Below are 26,317 nucleotides of genomic sequence, written 5' to 3' on the forward strand. Positions count from 1 at the left end.
ATATATTATGTAAACTGTAAGCTGTTTGTTTCTTACAAATAAATACATATCAATTAGTTAATTACTTATCTAACTTATTTAAATATCGAATAAAATAGTTAATATTTATTCAGTTGTTAGATTTGAAGAGGTTTTAATTAAGACGTTTACACAGTAATTAACTAGGTTTGAACAGTCAGGATTCGATTGTATTCTCTTTACACTCTTTTCTCCATTAATCCGTGCAATATGCCTAATCCATATAAAGCGTCCACTTCTTTATCGTGTTCATTATAATAACTTTAGTCTTGCTTGGTGACCAGATATAAATACCTAGTCAGGAACCTTTACCGCTCCATTCCCTTCTCCTCGTACCTACAGTACCTAGTACAAGTAAATGTTCGTTTCGGGACACCGACTGGATTCTGATTTGGTAAGTACCTAGATAAACAAAATACACCAGAGATTTTTCCGAAAGGCGAAATAGCGAACCTAATTGTATTGTAAGAACTGTGGGAGGTATGCGGTCTATCTTCTATGATCTTACGAATTCGAATCAATTTACAGAATGCAGCATAATTATATTCCTACCTACTTTTTACATATCTTTTCATAAATTATCATAAAGTCCAAGTAAGTAGCGACCTAGGTAGGTACCTGCCTACCGAAGTCTAAAACATCAAGATTTGATTTAACTATCGATATCAAGCAAGAAACTAACTTGTTTGTTTTGTGTATCCCTTGCCGGAAACCCTTTAGGTCTTGTGGCGTGATACATTTTAGCTCTCACTGGTTAGTGGTGTTATGTCACACTATCGCGTAGGGATATATAATAGTGCTATTCTATGGGAGTTCGATTTATATGCACCACTTAAAAATTTTCAACACTCCTGATGGAGAAAATTAATAATGTTTGTGGTAAGGTTTGGTCGAGGGGTAAGGCTCTCAACTAGCAATTCGGAGTTGCGAGTAAATTTTATTCAATTAATTTGTCATATTTCACAATCAATTCATTTGTCTTATTTCATAATCAATTCATTTAAATAATCTGTTGTGCACTTGCGGCGCATCGCATTAGTGAAAGAGGCATTCTGAGTAAAACCACCGCTCACAATTGAAAAGTTGCTTTAAATAGTTTTAGCTATATTTAGTAACAAGATCTGAATAGCCAGTTATTTTTTTTAAGTTTTCTTAAGAAACTGTTTTTCACCTTCCGTACAAATTAAATTGGTGTGGCATGGAGTTATCAAAATATTGATCGATGAAAAACATGAAAAAAAAATATATTTTCTTCCTAGTTATAATATAATAAAGCATTGTATTGGGTTTTGGACATTTTGAAGTCTGTTTCTACATTAAAAAATATATTATGTTGCCCTACGAAAAGTTGCGGTTTCGGAATTCGGTTTTGTTATCGAAATATACGAACATTCTTATCATATCTCACTGCAAATTTTTTATATATTTTTTTTAATTGTAACATTTCGATATTTATGATATTGTGATATTTCTACGAACCATAAAAAGTGTTTTAAGGGGCGCCCACATACTTGTCTCGGCTTGGCAAGCGTCCGCAAGCTCCAACATGTTTGGCTTGGCTTGAATAGGCTTGCGATAGCTTGCCGCCGATCAGGCCGGGGTCCGGTTGGTATTCTGTCCACAAGGCCCGGCAAGCGTTGGTAACTTGCGCCTTGTATATGGCAATTAACCCTGAGAAGAGTACAACTCCGAGCTGTTTATAGTAAATATCGAAAAAATGAATAACTGGACAAACGATAATCATTTTTTTTTAAATTATATCAAGCAGGGTCCTATGTATGGATTTATTAATTTAAAAACATATTTAATTAATTCAAGTAAATTAGTTAATTTTTATATGAAAAGGAACAAGTCACAGAAAAATAAATAAAGTAACGGTTGAAACTGGGTCTCTCGTATATCCGGGACGAATGCATTATACCACTCTTTTTGTGTGTGAATACCGCACAAGAGTCTCAACAGCTCCAAGCCATCTGGAGCCAGTGAGACTATGGCATCCCCAATTGGGGTATGTTGTGATGCTGGAGGTAGTGGAGGAGGGGAAGATAAGTAAATGGGGAAGAGGAAGGTAGGGAAGTACCTAGCTATTTAGATCTGATCACTAAACACGGCTACAGCCATTTCAAGCAACTTTTCTGCTAGCGAGAGCACTTATTTTTAAGTTGTTTCTGACGATTTCAAATTTCAAAATTAACAATATTATCTTCAACTATTTTTTCCCATAGTTTTGGCAGCAATCTTTTTACATTATTTTCAAATTTCTTCTCAAATTATCAATAAAATTAATTTGTCTTTTTTTTGGGCAATTTCTTCGTTTAGCTTTTAAATAGAAATAGGAAAAATGACAGCTGTCACAGCTGATGTAGTTGCCTCAACGTCCGCCAAGAGCGTAGATGCCGACGTTTGGCTTGCCTACGCTTACCTAGGCTTGCGTTGCCACAAGTGTCAAGTGGCAAGTGTCTGGGCGTAGCATAGGGCGTTTGACGGCCGGCATAGTCCAGTGGTAACGCATTGGACTGCCATTCCGAAGGTCGCGGGTTCGAACCCGGCGTGCGCAAATAAATTTTATTTGATTAATTTGTGTTATTTCACAATTAATTAATTAAAATAATATATAGTATATTTGCGGCACGTTCCAGAGTGGAAGATACTACCAGTATCGCCCTGGTGTAAGACCACCATTCAGAATTGAAACGTTGCTCCAAATGGCTTTAGCCGTGTTTAGTGACTAGATCTGAATAGCCAGGTACTTCCCCACCTTCCTCTTTCCCTTCCCCATTTACCTTCAACCTCACAACATCCCCCAATTGGGGATGCCATAGTCTCACTGGCTCCAGACGGGGGCAGTTGGGACTCTTGTGAGGTATTCACTATAAAAAAAAAGCATTCACTTTTCGTCGGGACAGTTTTTTTTCGAGCTTGTTGCCGTGAATTCAAGGTAAAATACTTTATTATTTGAGGTGATTTTTAAATTACTAAGAAAGCGGTGTAAGTGGTGTAAACAAAGTGATTTGTTTTTATTTAATTTGTTATTATTATTAGAAGTGAGTGCATATAATAAAGGCTTCGCATTTATCGTTCTCGATGGTAGTCAACGCGCATGGACTTGGCACGCGTGAATCGAATGTTACCTACAGGCTGTTTCAAAGTTCGTTCGTCGCTCAACAATATTAAAATATTTAGGTACTCCTATTTCGGATTTTCTTCGCTCAGCAATATTAAAATATTTAGGTACTACTATTTCGGATTTTCTTCGATCAACAATATTAAAATATTTAGGTACTACTATTTCGGATTTTCGTCGCTCAACAATATTAAAATATTTATGTACTACTATTTCGGATTTCTTTCGGAAACTGCTTCCTTGAACCCATTATTAGAACCATTTAGCGCCCATCTTTCACAAAAACGGCGCTCTACAAATTATCCAATTATTATTATTATTTGTATTTGCCTGTGATTAATGAGGATCGTTAATTAAGCTAGTGTGTGTCGGAGTAATCGATAAATACTGAAAGCATGCCTTCCGTTCGATGTTTCCTGCTTTAATTAAGACAGTTACTATTGGCAAACTGCGTTAATTGTATCATTTTGTGGAACAATAAAAGAAATCAGTTTTAATCGAATACTAAATGTTGTTTTATTAATTTAAAACCAGGAATATTTCTGTGTCATTTATGAAAATGAGATGTAGTATATGCAGTTCTACTATAAAAGGTAAAAAAAGTGTTTTTATTTTATTTAATGGTGTTACTAATAGCCCAGTCAATGAAGGTTTTGTGTCGGAACTAATTCCCCGGAAGCTGAATTTTTCACAGATGTTAGAAGACCTTTAAACATGTATTTTTACAAAAGTCCCCGACTTTCCCCCTTGTGCTTCCTTCCCCACCCCCTCTTGAATATATTTTTCAAAGCCTTTCGGAATACGCTAATATCTCCTTAATGGTTTTATTAAATCAGATTATTTATTTTTTGTTTAGTTTTTAATTAGTTGTTCTATAAAATTGTATTCTTTCATTTTTGCGAGAAAAGCTATACAATCTCTACAATTTATTAGTAAAGGAAAAATATCAGTTTTTAAAATAGTATTTCAGAATATATTTGCACATAACTTTTTTCTGAGCCTGTTAACGAAAAAAAATAAATCAACAAAACTCGTAGACAATATTTTTAGCTATAAAATAATGTATATAATGATGGGTTTCAATTTATAATAAGGCACGTAGGCTGAATAAGGAGCACGGCGCGCGGCAGCGGCTCGAACGCGCTGCGGTTCGCGGCGCAGCGAGAAATTACAAAAACCTAAGGAAAGTAATGATTAATTCATGTGTTTGCTTTATTTTTATAACAAATTCATCTAAAGTTGAAGAGTTTTATTGTTATTTACCAGTTTTAGTTCGGAGGGGGGGGGGAATATAAATATTTTCCCCTACCCAATGAAGCGCTTTCATTATCCACCAACCGCCGTGCCCTGGTCTGGCTAAACAGTCGTATTATGTTGTATGATTGTAACTTATTATTTAAATAAAGTTATGTGAAAGAAGCCAAAAATACCTAAGACAGCGTGGGATTACCCTTTCATCACATTAAAATATTGCAGACTTATGTTATGGCGAAGTTCTAAAAAATCTTTTGTGGAAATTCTCACTTGTTTTATTATGTGCACTTATCAACAATAAAATACCGAAACAACAAATCACTTAAAATAGTGCATAGATCTAAAATGGTTTACTTTCAAACAAGCTTCTTAAAATATTATAATGACAAAACGGTTTGTAAATTATATACTTATCAATATTATCTATGACAAAATTAGGCAAATATTCAAATAATTTTCTAGTCAAGGGAGTCTTCCATTTCTTCGTCATACTGGGGTGTGTTCAGACATGATAATCCGTTACAGTTGTCGCACATGGCAGAGTAGGTAAATCCAGATGTTCTGCAGCCACAGTAAATTTCCACATCCAGACTTGCAGGAACAGGACACCAAAGAAAGAAGGTCATCAGGAGCAAATGGTTTCATAAATTTCTTCTTTCCACCATTCTTCCATCCCCAGTTTATAGGGTTTAGTTTGTTTCCTAACCAAAACTGTACTTGCAAATAAACTCTCAACAAATTTTGATGACACTATTCTGAAGTCGGTGGTAGTTTTGCCAAGTCAAATTTAGATTTAAAAGCTGATTTTGTCGTTAGTCTGGTAAACTTATAGTATCGAGCTTCGTTTAAATTAGAGAAGCTACCAAGACCATACATGGCGAGAGCGAATTTTTCTCCATTTTTCAACAAGTTCTCTTCAGTTGCATCTTTTTTCCAGAAATGCCTCAGCTGCGCGTTTTGCTTCGGGATTGTTTTTCATCATGTCAATAGCTTTTAGCTTTCCTAACCCATATAAAGGTGAGGTCGTATCACAGCCCGTAATAGTGCGTAAATAGCATGTGATTTAGAATATATTTATGTATCATTAAAGGTTTCTTTATGATGTAGAAAGTTCTTGAAGGGGCCTTTCCACCAACATCTTTACAGAAAAAAATAGATTTTCCTTCAGGAGCAAGACTTAAAAATAATACCAAAAGATCACTATCCGTGCCAACAACAATCACTTTTGAGAAGAGAAGTTTTTCGATGCCGGTTAGTACAGTGTCAATATCGGCATACCTGCGGCCGTGACTGTTTTCAAAACAGATTCACTAAATTCATGACACAGTACTTCAATCATTATTTTTGTTGTTATTCTTATTAGATAAGAAAGCTTCCTTCTTAGTCAAACAACGTGTAGTGAAGTTTAATCCAATATCGCACGATGAGTTGTTAGCCGACCTTCGTCTTTGCTCTTCATATTTTACAGTTGGTTCTTCAGGGTATCCATCGAAAACGACAATAGAATATTTGCCAAATATAGTATGGACGAAACGTGAGTATGATTTAATGATGTCTCCGTAAGAAGTTTCAGTTTCCCAAACAACAGAGTGTAGGAGGTATCCCCCATCGATGACTATTGCAGCATTTTCCAAATTAACTTCGTCATGAATACTTTCGCTAAATACTTTCGCCATACATGATTTTGTTCCTTTACGAAGGAAGACTTCATCAAAAATAGACGGGGGTCTTGAAGCCAATTCATATCCCAAGTAGGTCTAAAGCTTGCTAGGACTATCACTAATGCACAGTATTCTGTTAAATAACTGCTGGGGGTTTACTGCAACTTGTCTCGTCCTAACACTTGCGGATTTGAATCTTGCTGGGTAGTCACCATGTCTTTCCTTTTCAGTCTTATATATCCAAAATTACATCCTTTCATTTTTTGAACAGCTGCCAGGCCCACCTCATAAGCATTATCACAATTGACACTATTATCTGAAACAAACCCTAAAGATAAAGACATCAACTCCCCTGAGAGCTTGGCGAACGGGCTGTGCTGTCTTAGCCATGATGTATATTTTCCTATATCTAGCTCACCCCTTTTCTTCCGTGATTCGCGCAGCTCAACATGATGTTCACTAAAATCAAATTCTATACCTATGAATTCTTCAATGCTCTCTTGCACTTTCACGCAGTAAGTGATTCCAAGTTTCCACTTTGAAAAAGCGCTGTCAGTGATTCCGCGTCCATGTGTCAAACCGCCAACTGACTTCATTGGTCGCATGAGACACTGCTTGATGATCATGTCCGTCCACGTACCGGACCAATATCTGTCGCTTTTTCTTATTATAAAGTACCCATTTTTAGTGAATAGTTTATATTATTCTTTGGTTATTCTTGATTCGAGTTGCAACATACTTTGAACGTACATATGTGCTGATTTTCCGTATGGTAAATGTCCTGCCGAGTTGAAAAATGGAAGCATATCAACACTAGTATTTAGGTGCATTTTCCGATTCCCGGACTTCTCTGCAAATATAAATCTAAGCATGGGGTCGATGCAATGTAGAAGGTAAAGCCACAACTTGGCAGTCCTACTCGATGATTCCTTAATCCTGTCTTCACTTGCTTCAGTATATGGAATCGTCTCTTTTAGATTGTCATCATTATTAAACTCCTCCATATCTTTTTTCCGCGTAACTAAATCTTGATACATATTTCTATTTGTCTTAATTTACCATCAAAATCTTGGTATTCTTCTCTCATTACGTGGAAAAGAGACGCTGCTGTTTAAGTGTAGGCTCTGTTTGCCCGAGAATATTCATGACCCTGGAGCATGTACCCACATGCTTCAGGGACTTATGAGGACGCGTAAACTGATTCTCAAAAATTTCCCACATACTTTTATTTAAATAATAAGTTACAAACAATCATACAACATAATATGTCTGTTTAGCCAGACCAGGGCACGGCGGTTGGTGGATAATGAAAGCGCTTCATTGGGTAGGGGAAAATATTTATATTCCCCCCCCCCCTCCGAACTAAAACTGGTAAATAACAATAAAACTCTTCAACGTTAGATGAATTTGTTATAAAAATAAAGCAAACACATGAATTAATCATTACTTTCCTTAGGTTTTTGTAATTTCTCGCTGCGCCGCGAACCGCTGCGCGTTCGAGCCGCTGCCGCGCGCCGTGCTCCTTATTCAGCCTATGTGCCTTATTATAAATTAAAACCCATCATTATATACATTATTTTATAGCTAAAAATATTGTCTACAAGTTTTGTTGATTTATTTTTTTTCGTTAACAGGCTCAGAAAAAAGTTATGTGCAAATATATTCTGAAATACTATTTTAAAAACTGATATTTTTCATTTACTAATAAATTGTAGAGATTGTATAGCTTTTCTCGCAAAAATGAAAGAATACAATTTTATAGAACAACTAATTAAAAACTAAACAAAAAATAAATAATCTGATTTAATAAAACGATTAAGGAGATATTAGCGTATTCCGAAAGGCTTTGAAAAATATATTCAAGAGGGGGTGGGGAAGGAAGCACAGGGGGGAAAGTCGGGGACTTTTGTAAAAATACATGTTTAAAGGTCTTCTAACATCTGTGAGAAATTCAGCTTCCGGGGAATTAGTTCCGACATTGGGTCTTTTTTTCCCTTCATTGACTGGGCTATAAGGTTAGGTAAAGAGATGCAACTCGGTAAAAAAAACTTAAGTATTTAGAAAATAAAATTGGTATAAATAGGTATTCATCAAAATTAAAAAGTAATTATGGGAATAGAGGTAAAATCTTTTTTGTTATTTGTTTTTGGGGTGTTATGCCGTTTTGAGCTAACTCATTCTTTAGCCAACGTTTCGGACAGCATTGCAGTGTCCATTATCAGGGCAGAACCAAGAATCAAGGGCAATAAATAACACATCTGCCCTGATGATGGACACTGCAATGCTGTCCGAAACGTTTGCTAAAGAAGGAGTTAGCGCAACACGGCATAACACCCCAAAAGCAAATAACAAAAATACTTTTGGCCGTGAAAATCTTAAATCATATTTGAGGTATAATCTGATTACTATAACATGACGGCCACTTTTGTCTAAATATTGACGTAAATAAACTAACGTGAAGTTGACAACACGCCGAAAATGTTAAATGCTAATGAGTATTGCCACGCTAAAAAAATCGTCACCAATATAATTCGTCAAATCTTCTTGTAAAAAATTTACAATCCGGCAGGATCAGTCCCCTCCCCAGAATAGCTAGTACGATGTTGAAGCGTCGTTTTAGGGAATATTTATGAGTAGGGCCGTAGATATATTTATTTTCAAATGTATTGACTTAATATTTAATATACGTAATAAGTATGCAAGGACATTTTAAGAAATAAAGGAAGTGAGAAATTAACTTTATATCTCCTAATGGAGAATAGGGAATTCTCGTGCATTTTGTAAATAATTTATTTCAATAAAGATAATTATTTTATTATGCGCCTCTTTTTTTTCTTTTTTTTTTAAATGCATTTTCAATTTTTTGTAGTTGTTTTAAAAATTGCGTGCTATTTCGGCTCTGAAAACGGTCATGCGCCATCTTGACCGCTACGTCACAAGTGCTACGTCACACCTTTGCCGCCGCTGCCGCCATCGGTTTGCAGGATCTACTCGGGCCGGTCAACAGTGACGTCATCGTTCGCCCTTGAACGCTTGATCAATCACCGGGCGTTTTTAGCTGCATTGAAATATTTCGTTCGCGCCTGTTTTTAAAGTCATTATAACTTTAATAAATGATTTTTGAAAATTATAAAAACTATGTATTCTTGTGTCTGAAGTGTTTCTACATATGAATAATTTATAATAAGTGATTTTTTGGTGTGAAGAGAATTCCCTATTGTGATAAAAAATATTCATCTAAATGTTACAGATTTAAAATTTAATGTGTTTTTGTTGCTGTAGGTAAATGCTTATTTTTTTTTCTGAATGTTTAGTCGAATTACACATTTTTTGTCGAAATCATAAAAATATATATTTTCAATTCATAAACGTTTCCACTCCTTTAGTAAATCCTTTTTTGGTTTGCGAAGGATTACAACGCACAAGTTTCATCATGAAAAAGATTTACGGCAAAAAAATTACTTTGTGAACTCCATATATTATACTTTGCATCAAATATGCACTCACTCATTCAAGGCTTCGGCCAATAGTGTTATACGAAAAAACTCACACAATCACAGACCAAGTTTTACTCCCCACACGATGCAATCTCTGAGAACAGGAATTGCGTAGAAAATTAGTGCGAGAAGCAACTACATTAAATGGAGCATGGGGTCAAGTATTGTATTTATTGGGTACGTACTAGGTCAGGGCTGCCTGACCAGATCTGAATAGCCAGGTACTTTCCTCTTCCCCATATCCTTCCCCTCCCCACTACCTTCAGCCGCAGAACATAACCCAATAAGGAAGTTGAGTCCATTTTTTTTATTTTTTTTTATCAATGTTCGCATTCAAACTTAAATACTTGTTTTTTTTTTTTTTTTTCTTAAAGTTTGTTTTCATAGTTAAATTAATTCTCAAAGTTTAAATTTTATTAAGCCCGCCAAAACGAGCGGAATCCGAGCGGTAACAGGCGGGGTGTAGTGTGACGTCATTAGAACTGTGAAAACCACGTCGCTTAAGCATTATGTATGGAAAAAAAATTTATTCTTCAACAAGGAATTCCAGTAATTTTTTACCAATGTTAACCGTCTATTATAATTGATGTTATTAAAAAAAAAAGAAAATTGATTAAGATTTCATAGTTAAATTAATATTTTAAGTTAGAATATTTGCTTTTCACGCCCGATACGGTACTTGTACGGTATCGCCGTCGCTACTTGTTGACGTTCCCCGCGCGAATTCAGGACCACCGCGCAGAAAAGTAAAGACCAAAAGTAAAATAACGGTTTACAGCCCAGTTCACTGTGAGACTTTTCTGAGCGGCCGGCGGCCTGAAATGTATCACATGCTATGTGACATGTATAATAATAAAAACATCTAAGTTATGCAATAAACAACATATTATTATAAAGCACTATACGAATATGTATCTTTAGAAATCCATTTCATATAATAATAATAATAAATACGTACATATATTTGACAAACCCAAATAAACCTTTGGCCTATACACCTCTCTCATCTAAATCGACCATCTCTCATGTAATAGAAAGAGATGCACCATAGGTGTTCCGTTGTACGTACAAGTCACGACACATGTGACGACAGAATTCTTTCGACCAATCGTGGAGCGTATGCAGTCTATTGCTATTGAATGCTTTTTCAAGAACGTTTAACTAATTCTAAGAATAATAATATAGAAATATATTTATATATTTAGAATCGATATTTTTTGATCTACATGAACATATTTTTTATAAGTCAAAATATTTTTCACTCAACTTCCTTATTGTGGACGCCATAGCCTCACTGGCTCCAGATGGCTGGATGTTGAGACTCTTGTGCGGCATTCAAATATCAACTGAAAACAATACAAATAACTCCTCGATTAATATATTTGTTATGTGAATACATCACAAGAGTCCCGAGTGCTCCCAACCGCCTGGAGCCAGTGAGACTATGGCATCCCAAATAATTGGGGTATGTTTTTATATACATATATGTGACACCTCACAAGAGCGTCCCTGCCTGTGCAGTGTACCGACAGGGGAACTATGTCACCACCCGGTTGGGCGGCGTTGTGAGGCGGATTAAGGTAGGGGCTGTAGGAAGGGATTTATTAATGCGGGCCTTGAAGAGGCTCGGATTATAGGAGGGAGGAAAAACAGATGCCGGTAGCTCGAAATTGCTCGTTGATAAGCTAAAAGTATTGGAGAGAGGAAGGAGATGTGGAAGAGAAAGGTGGGGAAGTACCTGGTCACCAAACACGGCTAAAGCCATTTCAATCAAATTTTCAATTCTGAATGATGGTATTACACCAGGGCAATACTGAGAGTACCCTCCAATCTGGAACGTATCGCAAATATACCTTACATTATTTTTAAAGATAAATTGTGAAATAATACAATGTCATATCTGCTTTGTTTCTATTATCTATGGGTAAAACCATGTAGGTGCCTACCTAACACAAAAGTTAAAATGTGTAACGGAATAAGGAAGATAGGCCATTAATCGTTGTTAGTTTGTGTGTAGTGTTGCCAACATCATATAACCTAACAATGCCCTGCATCTACACTCCTACACAGTCACCAAACGTACAACCCGTGCAGTATGGTCTAAGCTCGATGATAGTTGGCAAACTTCCATGCCATATCCGCCTTGTTTCTATTATCTATGGTTAAAACCATCTAGGTACCTACCTAACACATAAGTTAAAATGTGTACCGGAACAGGGAAGATAGGCCATTGATTGTTCTTAGTTTGTGTGTAGTGTCGCCAACATCATATAACCTAACAATGCCCTGCATCTACACTCCTACATAGTCACCAAACGTACAACCCGTGCAGTATGGTCTAAGCTCGATGACAGTTGGCAAGCTTCCATGCCATATCTGCTTTGTTTCTATTATCTATGGGTAAAGCCATGTAGGCACCTACCTAACACATAAGTTAAAATGTGTAACGGAACAGGGAAGATAGGCCATTAATCGTTGATAGTTTGTGTGTAGTGTCGCCAAAACTATATAACCTAACAATGCCCTGCATCTACACTCCTACATAGTCACCAAACGTACAACCCGTGCAGTATGGTCTAAGCTCGATGACAGTTGGCACGCTTCCATGCCATATCCGCTTTGTTTCTATTATCTATGGGTAAAAGTTTGTTGGTACCTATAAAAAAGCTAAAATTAACAATAAGTATTAAAAATGTTTTTTTTCGATATGGATGAAATTTTTCACTCTTACCTTTCGAAAAACTCAACGAAAAAGTTTCATAATGGATTTGACTTGAAGACGAAACATTACTTTATCATAATGTACCAAATTCACAGCGCGTAAATATCTACATATTTGATATTATTATTTGTGCCATCTGGCGTAAAAAATATTAATAATTACACATTATTCCAATGGAAGTTTCCTACTTACCATAGGTCCAAAGTATGCTTTATGTACACGAAACACCTCTCTGTGAAAAGCATTATTTGAGACCACGACGGGAAATTATATATAACGCATACATTGAGGACTGTCTTCAAACTATCGTCTGTACAGAATAAAAATATGTCTTCAAAGTATGCTCTAGATGTATGTATCGATATATATTTTAAACGGTACATCATAGACGTATATAGCTGTGAGGGGGTAGTTTTAAAGGGTTGATTAAACAAAATGGCATTAAAAAAAAAGTGTATATAATGTGGCTCAAAGTATGCTTTATACAAATATATATATATATATATATATATATATATATAAAGATCTATATTTTAAATGAAAAACAGATATTTGTGAACTCGTCAAAAGGATAAGGAAATGTATTTATATATTTATAAGACTTAGAAATATTCTTAGACTAGAAAACCTAAAAAGAGTGTACTATGCAATTGTTCAATCTTTATTACAATATGGTATTATTGGTTGGGAAGGAACATAAAATTTTGAACGCACTCAAAGTAGTTCAAAGATTGGTAATCAAAGTAATTTTGAAAAAACCGTCCAAATTTTCTACCGAAATTCTTTTTACAATTTTCAAAGTACATACAGTAGACAAAATGTATCAAGAATATTCAAAACTTCAAATTTACAAAGAAATACAGTCAAATACTCATAACTTGCAATTCAATACAACAGCAAGATACCAGAGAACTATTAAAAACCCAAAATTTAACACTAAGTTCATTCAAATAACATATCTTTATCTAGGCATAATTTAATTTAATAACCTTCCATTAAATTAAAAAAATATCGAAAATATTCAGGAATTTCACCTCAAATTAAAAAATTACCTTAAACTATTATTAGTCCAAAATAAGTTCACTACTTACATCTAGAAGTAATATTGTTTAAATTTTGTGTTGTTTCTTAATAATTTATTTACCTTAATACTAACATGTACATAATTGAACTAGAATTCCCTCAACAAACACTAGAGCATTGTCTCTTTATGGTGAGGAAAGGCTACTTTAATTTCTATTATTTTATATCTTGTTTATATCATGTATACTTATCTATGTAAAAAAATAGTTTATTAAATATTAAATAAAAAAAAATAAAAAACATTAAGTGTGTTATAGTAAGACAGAGGCATGATAAAACTTGATAACGTTCCTGGTACGATTGATTCATTGGAATTCAAGTAATATGGGAGTTTAGTCATCCGTCCAATCTCCTATGGATGTTTGGAAAGGTTATGTTTCATATGAGTCTTCACATGGTTCGTCAACCGGGTTTTTTTGAAAAGTTGCACTCGGAATATGAAAAAGGTTTTTCTCCACTGTACATCAGCGTTTATTTCTTCGAACTTCATTTTGGATACCATGGATAGTTGCACTCAAAACATCTAAAAGATTACCCTCGAGAGTGAGTCAGAATGTGATTCGTCAGAATACTTTTTAGAGAAAATGAATTTTTGCACAAAGAACATGAAAAAGGTTTTTCTCCAGTGTGAGTGAGCATGTGTCTCGTCAGTTGGCATTTTCGATAACATGAATAGTTGCACTTAGAACATGAAAAAGGTTTTTCTCCAGTGTGAGTCACCATGTGGCACGTCAGACTGCTCTTTCGAGAAAATGAATTATTGCACAAAGAACATGAAAAAGGTTTTTCTCCGGTGTGAGTGAGCATGTGTTTCGTCAGGGTGCTCTTTTGAGAAAATGAATTGTTGCACAAAGAACATGAAAAAGGTTTTTCTCCACTGTGAGTGAGCATGTGTCTCGTCAGTTGGCATTTTCGATAACATGAATAGTTGCACTTAGAACATGAAAAAGGTTTTTCTCCAGTGTGAGTCAGCATGTGGCACGTCAGACCGCCCTTTCGAGAAAATGAATTATTGCACAAAGAACATGAAAAAGGTTTTTCTCCAGTATGAGTGGGTATGTGTTTCGTCAGGGTGCTCTTTTGAGCAAATGAATTGTTGCACAAAGAACACGAAAAAAGTTTTTCTCCAGTGTGAGTCAGCATGTGGCTCGTCAGACTGCTCTTATGAGAAAATAATTTGTTGCACAAAGAACATGAAAAAGGTTTTTCTCTAGTGTGAGTCAGCATGTGGCACGTCAGGCTGATCTTTTGAGAAAATGAATTGTTGCACAAAGAACATGAAAAAGGTTTTTCTCCAGTATGAGTGGGCATGTGTTTCGTCAGGGTGCTCTTTTGAGCAAATGACTTGTTGCACAAAGAACATGAAAAAGGTTTTTCTCCAGTGTGAGTCAGCATGTGGCTCGTCAGATGACCTTTTTGAGAAAATAATTTGTTGCACAAGGAACATGAAAAAGGTTTTTCTCTAGTGTGAGTCAGCATGTGGCACGTCAGGCTGCTCTTTTGAGAAAATGAATTGTTGCACAAAGAACATGAAAAGGGTTTTCCTCTAGTGTGTGTCAGCAAGTGCTTGATCAGATTGCCTTTCTGAGTAAATGAATTGTGGCACAAAGAACATGAAAAAGGTTTTTCTCCAGTGTGAGTCAGCATGTGCCTGATCAGATTGCCTTTCTGAATAAATGAATTGTGGCACAAAGAACATGAAAAAGGTTTTTCTCCAGTGTGAGTCAGCATGTGGCACGTCAGATTGCTCTTTTGAGAAAATGAATTGTTGCACAAAGAACATGTAAAAGGTTTTTCTCCAGTGTGAGTCAGCATATGGCTCATCAAATTTCCCTTTTGAGTATATGAATTATTACAAAAAGAACATGAAAAAGGTTTTTCACCATTGTGAGTCAGTATGTGGCTCGTCAGATTTCCCTTTTGAGAATGTGAATTGTAGCACTTCGTGGTTTCCACTGGTTGTGTCTTCAGATCTGACGATAATTAAAAAAAAGGATTAATAGTTGGCTTCATGTGACTTATTACTTTCGTGTGTTACTAAGTGCAAAAAAGCATTCCAAATTCACTTAAAAGTAAAACAAATAGTTTCCCACAGGAACAGGTGACTTATATGTGCTTTGCACTTATTTATATTTTTGAATTGAAACGCCAACTTGTGTATGGATATACTTTATAAAAACAATTTTTTAAGAAATAGTGTTTTCAATGTAATGTAAAGAAATAAAAATTATAATTCTAACAAAAACTATTCATATATTATAGTTTTTAGCTACAGAAAATATTCATTCAAATTCATCTTTAAATATCTCATCAGCATTTTCAGACGTGTTGCAGCAGAATATTACCATTTCAGAGGCCGCATATAATAGAACACTCCAATACTGCACGGTTGTTTTTTCCAGGAATTTAAGTAAATAGGGAAAATCATTGCGACAAGTGTTTATTATTATTTACCTTTATTTCTGTATTGTAAGCTGTCAGAATTTATTACGAAATTACAGGTTTTAAACAAAATATTGCCTAGCTGAATCGTCATCTTGCTCCCTACATGCTGGGTTGGTTTTCTTTTTACAGAACTAGCGAGCTTCTGCAGCAACCAAATCAAAACACTCGACTATTTAGATTTCACTTTTGCGCTCCATTCGCGTATTTATGTTTTGCGATAATTATAAGCTTAGCACCAAAAACATCCTTTGTGACAAATTCAGTCTTCCAGAAAATTTTAATTTATTTTTTTACTGCCTTAGAAATGTAATAATAATAATGGCATATATTTTTTTTGGAGTATTTTTTCGTTGACCTTAAAATAATCAGCATTCTGGTTTTTTGTCTAGATTAACTGGACTACTAAGAAGGAAAAATATTTTACCTGCTGTCTTGACAGTTCTTTCAACGCGTTCTAAGCACTCCTTTTTAACATCCGACAGGTCTATGTCAATTTTCGTATATTTAAATCCCCCTTCATATTCTTCTCGGGGTCCAAGCTCCGCCTTAATGGTAACAGACTCTATATTAAAGCAACCTGTAAAACAATACAAGAAAGTATATTAACCGTAAATTTACAAAAAGACTTGTTTTTAATTAAAATTAAAATTTCCAAATTAAAATAAAATATTTTCGACAAAAGATAACATTGAATGACCACACTTAATTAAAGATATAAAGATGTCAGATGTCACTTCAAGGACCGATCTTTCAAGAAGGAAAGCCATTTAATCTTGACTACCTTCAGAACACGGTTTTGTTGTTAAAAGTCAATGGAATGATATTTTCTTTTATAAATATTTATGGATATTTAGTTAATGGACACGAATATATGTCGAAACAGTTGAGGTGAAAATTCAAAGAAACTGGAATTTATTGTGAGCAATACGTAAGTTACAAAAGTGCTTTAGTTTAGCAAAGATATATTTTAAAGAAAATGCGTCCTGTCCTGCACGACATTTTGAAACGGACATGGATTCCGAACATCTGAATTTAACATTCTACATTTTATACGTATGCAATGCAACTAACCGTCTGTCTGAGTACTCTCCGCATATTCCAAACATTCCTTCTTTATATCGGGAAAGTCGAAATCTATATCCGTATACGGTGTTTCATCTCCGCCTCCTTCCTGGGTCCCTGGTTCCGTCTTGATGGAAACAGTCTCTTGATTTGGTAGATCCATGTCACTGCTGTGGTAGCGTTTGGTAATTGGTTCTAGCCAAATAAATATACCTGAAACAGAACATAGTTGTGACGGAACCCTACTTTGTTTGTGCTTTAAACATTTGGTTTCGCTTGTAATATTCTGTAAAAACAGTGAAATAGTATACATAACCCATTATTGGAAATTACGATATAATTACGTTTGTACCTTAACCTTGAAGTTAAAACATTTGAAAAGGTTGAAAAAGTCGTCGTCAATAGTCAGATAACTCTATATTTATAAATAAATCGGTATTACCGTTCCGCTTTTGGTACCGATTGGCGTAAGTTAAACTAGGAAGTTTTAGACATTTGAGCATGTCATAAGAACAGTGGTCGCTTCCAAAATGAATAGCAATTAAAATAAGAATTATCACTAACTAACTAATATGAACTATCGTAACTATACTTAATAACTATCACAAGTATGGAATTATACATTTAACTGCGCGAGTGACTGATGAAACAACGGACGGTAAAGAAAACATGTGTCAACAATATATATGAGTTATACATAGACAAAGCACTCTTTTTAAGGTGAATTACCTAATACAATTAAAAAAAGTTATACATAGACAATAGAGTCGTGGACATTTTTTTAAAATTATGAACTTATATTTAATTAAATTAAATTTATTTATTTCATCAAAAAAGATTACAGAATATATTATTGATAAGTAAAATACCTATATGTAAGTTTTCAACGATGACATTGGTGAAAAACTAATGTTACAATAATAGTTTCCAATATAAAAAAAAAAATAAGAATGTTATACAGATATGGCATAATATACTGTATTTGAAGTGCATAACCTGCCTCACTAGGCGAACCTGTGTTGAGGCAGATTTTTTAGTTAATTATTTCTTGCATTTTGTCTATGGTTTACTTATAAATGTCTAATATAGGTTCCTATACAGCAATATATTATTATAGGTTACATTTTTATTAGCATATACACAATACAAATACAGCAAGTTTCAGCACAAAACATCCTATAATAACTATCAATGACAAGGCGTTTTGTTACATTACATTTCATATTTACAATATAAATACAGCAAGTTTTAGCACCATACAGTACTATATTTTAACAAAGTTTAAGATAAGATTTGTCAACAAGGTGTCCTCAAAACCATTTGATAAATCGATTATATATTGTCATTCAAATACTTTATAATATTATGATCATTGGGGTGCAATATTGAGAATTGTATTTTTTGTAAAGTAAATAAATATCATATAACAATACCACAATGAAGTGACAGTTGTGTTTTACTCTGCTCCCTAAAATAATTAAATATATTATGTTTTAGTGAACATTTTGCACACAACGTGGCTTTCTGTTTGCTTGGAAGAAATTTAACAAATTTAAAAGTAACGAAGTTGAGTGGATTTAGTGACATTACATTGCAGAAATCGATTTTGAAGTAAATAGTCATCACAGTGATAATATTGCTGCCATCAATTTACCTATGACTACTACCTGCAACCAATGTAACAAGGCACTACAAACGTCTGACTGTATGAGGTGTATAAGTTGTAAAAACCAAATGCATCTCAGCTGTCCCAAAATTACGTCTGCAAATTTTAAGAAGATGTCGGAGGACGGTCGGAGGATGGACGTGGGCCAAATGCAAAACAGGACAATCACCGCTTCCAGCAATCTCAACTTTGTCGACTCTTCAATTCTTCTTAGCGAAATCAAGAAACTCTCCTCCCAGCTCCACTCAATCAATTCAAAACTAGCTTCCTTTGAACAGACAATCGTTCATAATAATAGCACAATCGAAGACTATACGAACAAAATTTTGGTTTTAGAAGAAAAGCTAAAAGAATGGATAAGCTTGAAGTCGAAGTAATCGAATTAAAAAAAATCGTAACTTATCTGGACAATACAAACAACGAAAGAGAACAGCAGCTGCTCCTCAATAACATTGAAATTTTCGGTCTCCCGAAAATAAGGATAAAAACCTAGCAGACAGTCTAATAAAAATCGCATCTAACGTTGGACAAATCATTAAAGAAGAGGACATTGAATTCATTAGTCGAGCCAAACCTCGCCAACATTCTCAAGACGGAATAGCAGCAGCTCCCCGTGACGCCCGCCCTCGAAACGTGGTGGCTAAATTTATTTCCAAAAGGAGGAAGGACGAACTGCTTGCGGCCATTAAAAAGAAGAAGGGGGTCGACTGCAAGAGCGTAGGTGTTGCAGGAGGTAAAATTTTTATAAATGATCACCTCGCCAGAAAAAACAAATTGATACTAAGATCAGCTAAAGAATTTTAAAATATAAACAAATATGATTTTAAATGGGTAGGAAACGCAAAAATTTATATAAGAAAGAATGTTACCTCTCCTGCTATCCTCGTCTTTGGTCAAACCGTATTGAACAACTTAACACAATGATTTCTTCTAAACTTAATTTTAATTTGATTTTCTATAATTTTTGCGTTCATCTTATACCACTTTTGTATTCAACTCTATTCTATATACACACTACTCAACTTACTCAAAACACTACAACATAATACACTCACATCTGCGCAAATCGAAAACCATGCTCACCTCATTGGACTTTTGGGTGCTGAGTAAACATAATAATATGTATTTTTTTATACATATTATTCTTTTTACTTGGAATCAAAATTGGATAGTAGTTTCTCTTTTACATGATGCATAACACCATTATAATTTTTTTATCAAAACGCACGTGGCCTCCGATCCAAGACGAAAGAATTCTATCAAAACGTCCTGATCAACGAATTCGACATAATATTAACTAGCGAGAAGTGGTTAGTTGACAGCATATCCGATGACGAGCTGTTTGATTGCCGGTATAACGTATATAGAAATGACAGAGATACTAATCGAACGGGTAAAACTAAAGGAGGTGGAGTTGTTATAGGTATAAAAAAGACTTTAAAGTTCGATCTCAAAAGTCATGTACATCAGAAGCCGAGGATATATGGATCTCACTATTACTAAGACATAAAAAAATCGCGTTTCAAATATTAATATTTGTTGCTCTTACTTACCAGGAGTAAGTCCTAAGTTGTCTAATGCACAGCGTTTCTCTATTATCAATAGTCATACAACTACCATATCTGACTTAACTACTGACTTTCCAAATAACATTTTTCTAGTAAAAGGCGATTATAATATGCCAAATGTGAGCTGGACTTCTACGTATCAGCCACGTAGTATTGACCTCTGTGCCTCTACCCTCCTTAGCTGCCTTTCGTTTTCCAATTTAACACAGTATAACGAAATTTATAATACTCAAGGACGAATTTTAGATCTCGTGCTCGTACTACAGTCATTGTCTCCGCGGCTGACTCGCCACTAGTAATCGAAGATGCACATCATAAATATATTAAAGTTGAAGTAAATATTCCTCTCCCTGCTACCATCCTAAAACGCCAGATAGTAAAAATGTTCAATAAAGTAAACTACGAGGTAGTTTATTATGCTCTCAGAAACTGTGATTGGTCCTCTGTCGTTAATGAACAGGATTTAGATGCTGCGGTACATCATTTTTATGGTATTATTGATGCCCTAATAGATGATCTGGTTCCAAAGAAAGTAACCAAATCAACCAAATTCCCAACATGGTATTCGTCGGCTTTAATTAACATAACTAAAGAAAAATTAAAGTTTTTCGTGTCTAGAAACGGTACAAGAATCCCCTAGATTACCTATTTTTTTCAATACTTAGCAAAATACAAAAGAAAATTTCTAGTCATACTCATAACTTCTACATTGCTCGATTGGAATCAGATATACAAAATAATGTTAAAAAAATATGGAATTATGTTAAGATGCAAATAAAATCTCCCACTATACCAGAACATATAACCTATCATTCGACGACGGCCCCCGGAAGACCAACGGCCTTCACCAGTACCTGATACATCAACGAGTCCGGTCACCAGCAGCGACGTCGACTCACTGACCCGCGCTTGACCAGCACTTCACCGCCTGCATCCAGAGTCTTCATCATCGGTCCTGGGGGCTGACTCTGTATCTCTAACAAGCGTCCTTTTCACTGATTTTGGTACTCTTTAGCAAAGTCGTAAACCCGAACTTAATCGAAAACTCGAACTGACAGTCGACGTTTCGGTTTAGATCGACGTCTGCCGACGCTCCCTGTATTTTGACACATAAATCAACTATCTATAGATTGAAAACCCCGCCCTCTTTCCATACGTTTGGTTTGGTCAAGTTTTAACCTTAGATCTGGCAAATTTGTAGACACCACGCATCGCTGACGTCACACCACACCATCGACAAAGGATAGAAGAAATTTAAAAAAAAGGCGCAACCATAGACAATATAATTCTGCTTCGGAACCTACCGAAGCGAATTAGCCTAAAACATAAGTAAAATGTCACCCAAGACGACAAGGTCGCATCTGTCAAAGCCCTGTCCTAAGACAGAAATGACCTTTAAAGTATCTTCCTTTACAGCTCATTTTCTCAGGACAGCGTGTTATCAGAAGGAAGCTTAAAAACAAATTCTTAATTACATGTACAATAATTTTATTTTTTAAATATAAACACGAAATACAATAATATAAGCACAAAACACATTTAGAAGCTGACTTTAGAAGAAATTACTGTATCAATATATAACTAGCTGTTGGAAATGATAGTTTTTTTCTTTCAACATCCAACGCTATTGAAAAAATATTGTCAAAAAGGCAGTCAACGATTAGATTCCGGACTCTTACGCGAGTCGGGGGGCCAACAGCTGGCGGCCTGAAAACCGTGGTGTTACTTCAAGGGCGATCCCCGGCGTGACTGTCGAATCCTGTCTCGCTTCGCCTGTCCAGCGAGCGGGCCAGAAGAGAGGGGGGCACTGCCGTATATGGTAATGGCTATGTTCATTGGTCAACGCGGTGACCCCATACGTACAAGCAGAGTCCACGTGGACTGTCTCATATTCCATATAAGGTAATGCTTTCTGGATTCTTGCTCCTATTGGTTGTAAGCTCGGGGCAATATTTTTGTTGACATGCTTTGACCGCGTGATCGGCTTCTGACCGCGCTAGTATGTATATGTAGGTATGTATGTATATATATGGGCAACCCATAACAATGGATACTGTCTAAAAACGAAAATAAATTCAATTCTCACGTGAAGTTAACCTTTCCTCATCTGTAATGTGTATTTACTACACATTGCTTCTAATATTTTTAATCACTCTATAAATATAATAAATTCTGGGTTCAGATTTTAGGTATTCCTCCGTTATACATTTATGCGCTGAATTAAAAAATAATATTTAACATAGTTCTCAAATTCAATTAAAAATCATAGATTTTTGTAAGAAATCGGGAACAAATATACCAATACAATCAACCGTGTGCCATTGCTAAAGCGAAGAGTGTGCGAGGAAATGACACGCTATTGATGTCCCGCTTTACTTTGCTATGTAGGAACGTGAGAAATCCACTTGTCCCCAGTTCTATTTAGACCATCGATACCTACGACCGCATTGTGTAGCTTCGTCTCGTGACCAACTTGAGCAGGGGTACTTAAGTGAATCATTATTTCCGTTCGATAATAAATAAGCTATTTGCAGAAAATTTAATCGATCTTTTTGTAGTCGTTATAACCAAGTTTTTTTTTGTTTTTAAATTTTAGAAAATTAACAGTTTATTGAACTTGAATAATTGTACACATTAAAGCAGGATTGCAATTTTAAATCACGCACCAAATTTATTTATTTATTTTGCAAATGCCCGTATTATGGTGGTAACATAGATAAGAAAAGATAAAAAAGAAAACATAAGAAAATATAAAAAAACAATTATAAAATGTTGTACATATATCGTTATACGAATGGTAAAACAAAAACAAAAATAATAAATATGTACACGATAATAGGAATAAAGTTGGAATGAATTCACTTAATGGTCTTTCTCTAGTCAGACAAAAATGTATTTCTTTCAGGAAGCTTTCAGATTTCATTTTGCCACATTCTGTGAACCATAAAGTAATTTGCTGTTGAAGAGGGCCTGTTTAAACTTTACTGCATTGCTGCTTGAACCCATTATACACCTTAGGAGCCAGGAATTCAGAGAAACGTTGTCCAAACGATGTGTTCAATTTTGGTACTATCATCCTTTGTTCTGATCTTAGTCTTGTTGTGTAACTGTGATCTACAAGACTATTAAGCTTGGGATTGTTCGTATAGTACATTATGAGTGCATGTATATAAATCTGTCTTACGTCTAATAATTTTAATTCCTTAAATAAGGGTGTCGATGGATTATTATCCATCACTCTTATTACAGCTTTTTGTGCCTTGGCTAACGGATCTAGTATAGTCTTGGCTGCACCGTCCCAGCTTGTATGCCATACCTGATAAAAACTGACTGTATTGTAAAAACAAAAACAAAAAACACTACCCAAATAAAGTTATTTTTTTCGTTCATTCATCTAGCAGTTCTTGCAAAGCTACCCGTTTCAATTTTTCCGGGCGTTTGCGATGATCTTATTAGGTTAATAGCAAGGGCGGATCCAGCTTTGGCGCCAGGGGGGGGTCACGTAGTCGTGGTCAATATTTTTTTTTTTTTTTTTTAAAGAAAGACAAACATTCCCGGATTACGAATAACCCAACAATAACTACTACCACCACCACAGAAAGCCGAAAATGCTTGCTTGTGTTGTGATGGAGGACTTAGGTCCGGTCAGTTACAGTTACAAGAAGTTATAATTTAATTTTGATAATAATATATACAAGTAAAAAGTAGGTAGAGCGATTTACAGGAAAAAAACTTACGAGTCTAACCCCAGCCTTAGAACATTAACAAATAACATTTGAGTTTAAACACACATACACTGGCATAATGAAGAAACTGATTGGATTACTTACCATTTCTTGTAATGAATTGAATTTGCAGCAACAATTTTTAAGAACACTATTACTTATATTGGAACTTATTTTTTTTAACTTAGTAAACAAATAAAAGTAAACACTTTATTAATAAAGTTTAGTCGTTCCGATTGAGGTTAGGTTTTGCTAGACGCTAGACGTTAGTCGAAACAAAGCGCGCGCAAGTGTCACACGTGGTTACACGAAATGTGTCATAATAATATGAAAGGTGGCGGCCGAAGCGCGCGCCGGTGGAGGTGCGCGGTGACGCGGTAACATTCGAATTTTTGATGCGTTCGTTCCCGAATAATGCGTTTGCCGTCAAACAAAGTATTATATTAAATTAATTAAATATTGAAAGTACTTAAATAAAATTTATATTGTGACAAAAAATATATAAAAACATTATGTTTAACAATTTTAATTAGTGGTCCACCTAGGTCCTGGATGGGCCCAGGACCTAGGTAGTCATGACCCCCCCCTGGGCTGGGGCCCAGGGGGGGGGTCATGACCACCGTGACCCCCCCCCCTGGATCCGCCACTGGTTAATAGTGGGTAGGCTTCCAATTTGCCATAGATAAGTTTTTTTAAGAATTCAATAATATGATGGCAACATTTCTATTCCATAGATAATTTTCCAAACACATATAATAGAGGTGAGTCGTACTAGCTCTTCTTGGTACTTGGAACAATTGGTACAAGTATGAATAAATACCTAGTCCAAATACCTGTTCCCTAGTATTTCACTTGCTCATTACATGGGGGGGGGATTGTTAGAGAATTTCTAAAAAAGTAATTCCCGTAAAAAAATGTGATTCCCACAACGACTTTTCAAATCCATTATGGGGGGGGGGGGGGGTTGCTAGAGGATTTCAATTTCAATGGAGCAAAATAAAATAAATTTTTAAAACTTTATTTATTTCTCTCCGAACGAACCGGTTTCGGAGATTCTCATCTTACCTAACCTAATTAATTTGATAAATGAGTCTTAGCACGGAAAACTTGCTACCTAAATAAGAGGCCCCAAGATGTTAAATTATTAAATGACTGTCATCCCGTACAACGAAAGCGAATTTTCATTTTATAATGAAAATTAGAATGTTAAAATTTAAATTTCCTTGATATCTAATGGATTTTTTTTCCGAGGTGCAAAGTCTCTTGTTATGATGCAGATTACCTTTTAAAGTAATTAAGGTGAAACAAAAGGACGACACAGTGGTACTAATAAACATGGACGGAAATAAACAACATGGCCAACACAGATACATCAATGAACTAAAATAAGTGGTTTGACATAAATTTACTTCTTAACGCTATGTTTAAAAAAAAATTATTATATACAATTCTGCATAAAAAACAAGGAACACTAAAGAAAAATAAATTATAATCTACTCTAAGCAAATACACAACAACATATCTGCAAAATCTTGTGTTTAGTGATAGAAAGCCAAACAGAAATAAAATACCTATACATTACAGTAGACAAATTAAGGGATAAAATCGTCCACACACATTAACGTACTGAAAGACAGAGTGAGGAAACTAAGATACATCATAGATTCAAAAAAATAATAATTAAAAAATAATTCCACTTAAATCATATAGGTACATACAAATTAATGGATAAAATCGTCCACACACATTAACGTACTCAAAGACAGAGTGAGGAAACTAAGATACATCATAGATTCAAAAAAATAATAATTAAAAAATAATTCCACTTAAATCATATACATATATTCATCAGAATTTCTGTTTAAAGAATTTAAAGTCAGAAAACTAAATGCATTATTTTTATATCACGTAATTTTACAAATTTACAAAGAAAATAGTCTAAATAAAACTGCACCTTTTAAAATAATAGAAACCCCAGATAAACATCAACTCTCACAACTCGAAAAAGTAATTAAAAAAACAGTGCAATTCAACTATAAATATCTTGGAGTGATTTTTTTTAATACACTATCAGAAAGTATTAGAAATAACAATAAAAATTTTAAATACCACCTTAAAAATACACTGAAAATATAAACAGAATACTCATAGTAAAAATAACGAACATAATATTACACCCCCACATACACAAGCCAAGCTTTATTATGGTGGTGCATCTCAACAACAAAGATTTTAAATGCCAACAAAGAACACAGTGAAAATATTTTTATTATAATATTTTATTTCTAGATGGCGCCACTTTCGTTCACAGTTCGCACAAGATAGCTTCCAATTTTCGAAAGCGAGAAATAATACATTAGCCGTGCACTAATTATGTACACTAGGTAGGAAGCGCCCGGCCGGACCTCGTCTCCGGCGATGCTTTTGTACTCTTGCTAAAACCTTTTTTAACTGGTGGACGCATACTGTCGGAATTTATTGACAATACCAGT

The 26,317-nt window shown here is 35.0% G+C and overlaps 1 protein-coding gene across 1 annotated transcript; it reads right to left on the reverse strand.

The window, feature by feature from the left end:
* Positions 1 to 1,510: 1,510 nt before the first annotated feature.
* LOC149416267 (uncharacterized) lies at positions 1,511 to 21,182 on the reverse strand. Its single transcript, XM_089641930.1, has 5 exons — positions 20,955 to 21,182; positions 16,876 to 17,079; positions 16,229 to 16,381; positions 14,049 to 15,332; positions 1,511 to 1,689 (listed from the first exon to the last, which is right to left on the reverse strand). The coding sequence occupies exons 2-5, from the start codon at positions 17,027 to 17,029 to the stop codon at positions 1,511 to 1,513; spliced, it is 1,770 nt and encodes a 589-aa protein (XP_089498056.1). The 5' UTR covers positions 17,030 to 17,079; positions 20,955 to 21,182.
* Positions 21,183 to 26,317: the final 5,135 nt, after the last annotated feature.

This window comes from Hesperophylax consimilis, chromosome 17 (genome assembly GCF_061612785.1).
Source record: "Hesperophylax consimilis isolate HC1 chromosome 17, BYU_Hcon_1.0, whole genome shotgun sequence".
Taxonomy (NCBI): Eukaryota; Metazoa; Arthropoda; class Insecta; order Trichoptera; family Limnephilidae; genus Hesperophylax; species Hesperophylax consimilis.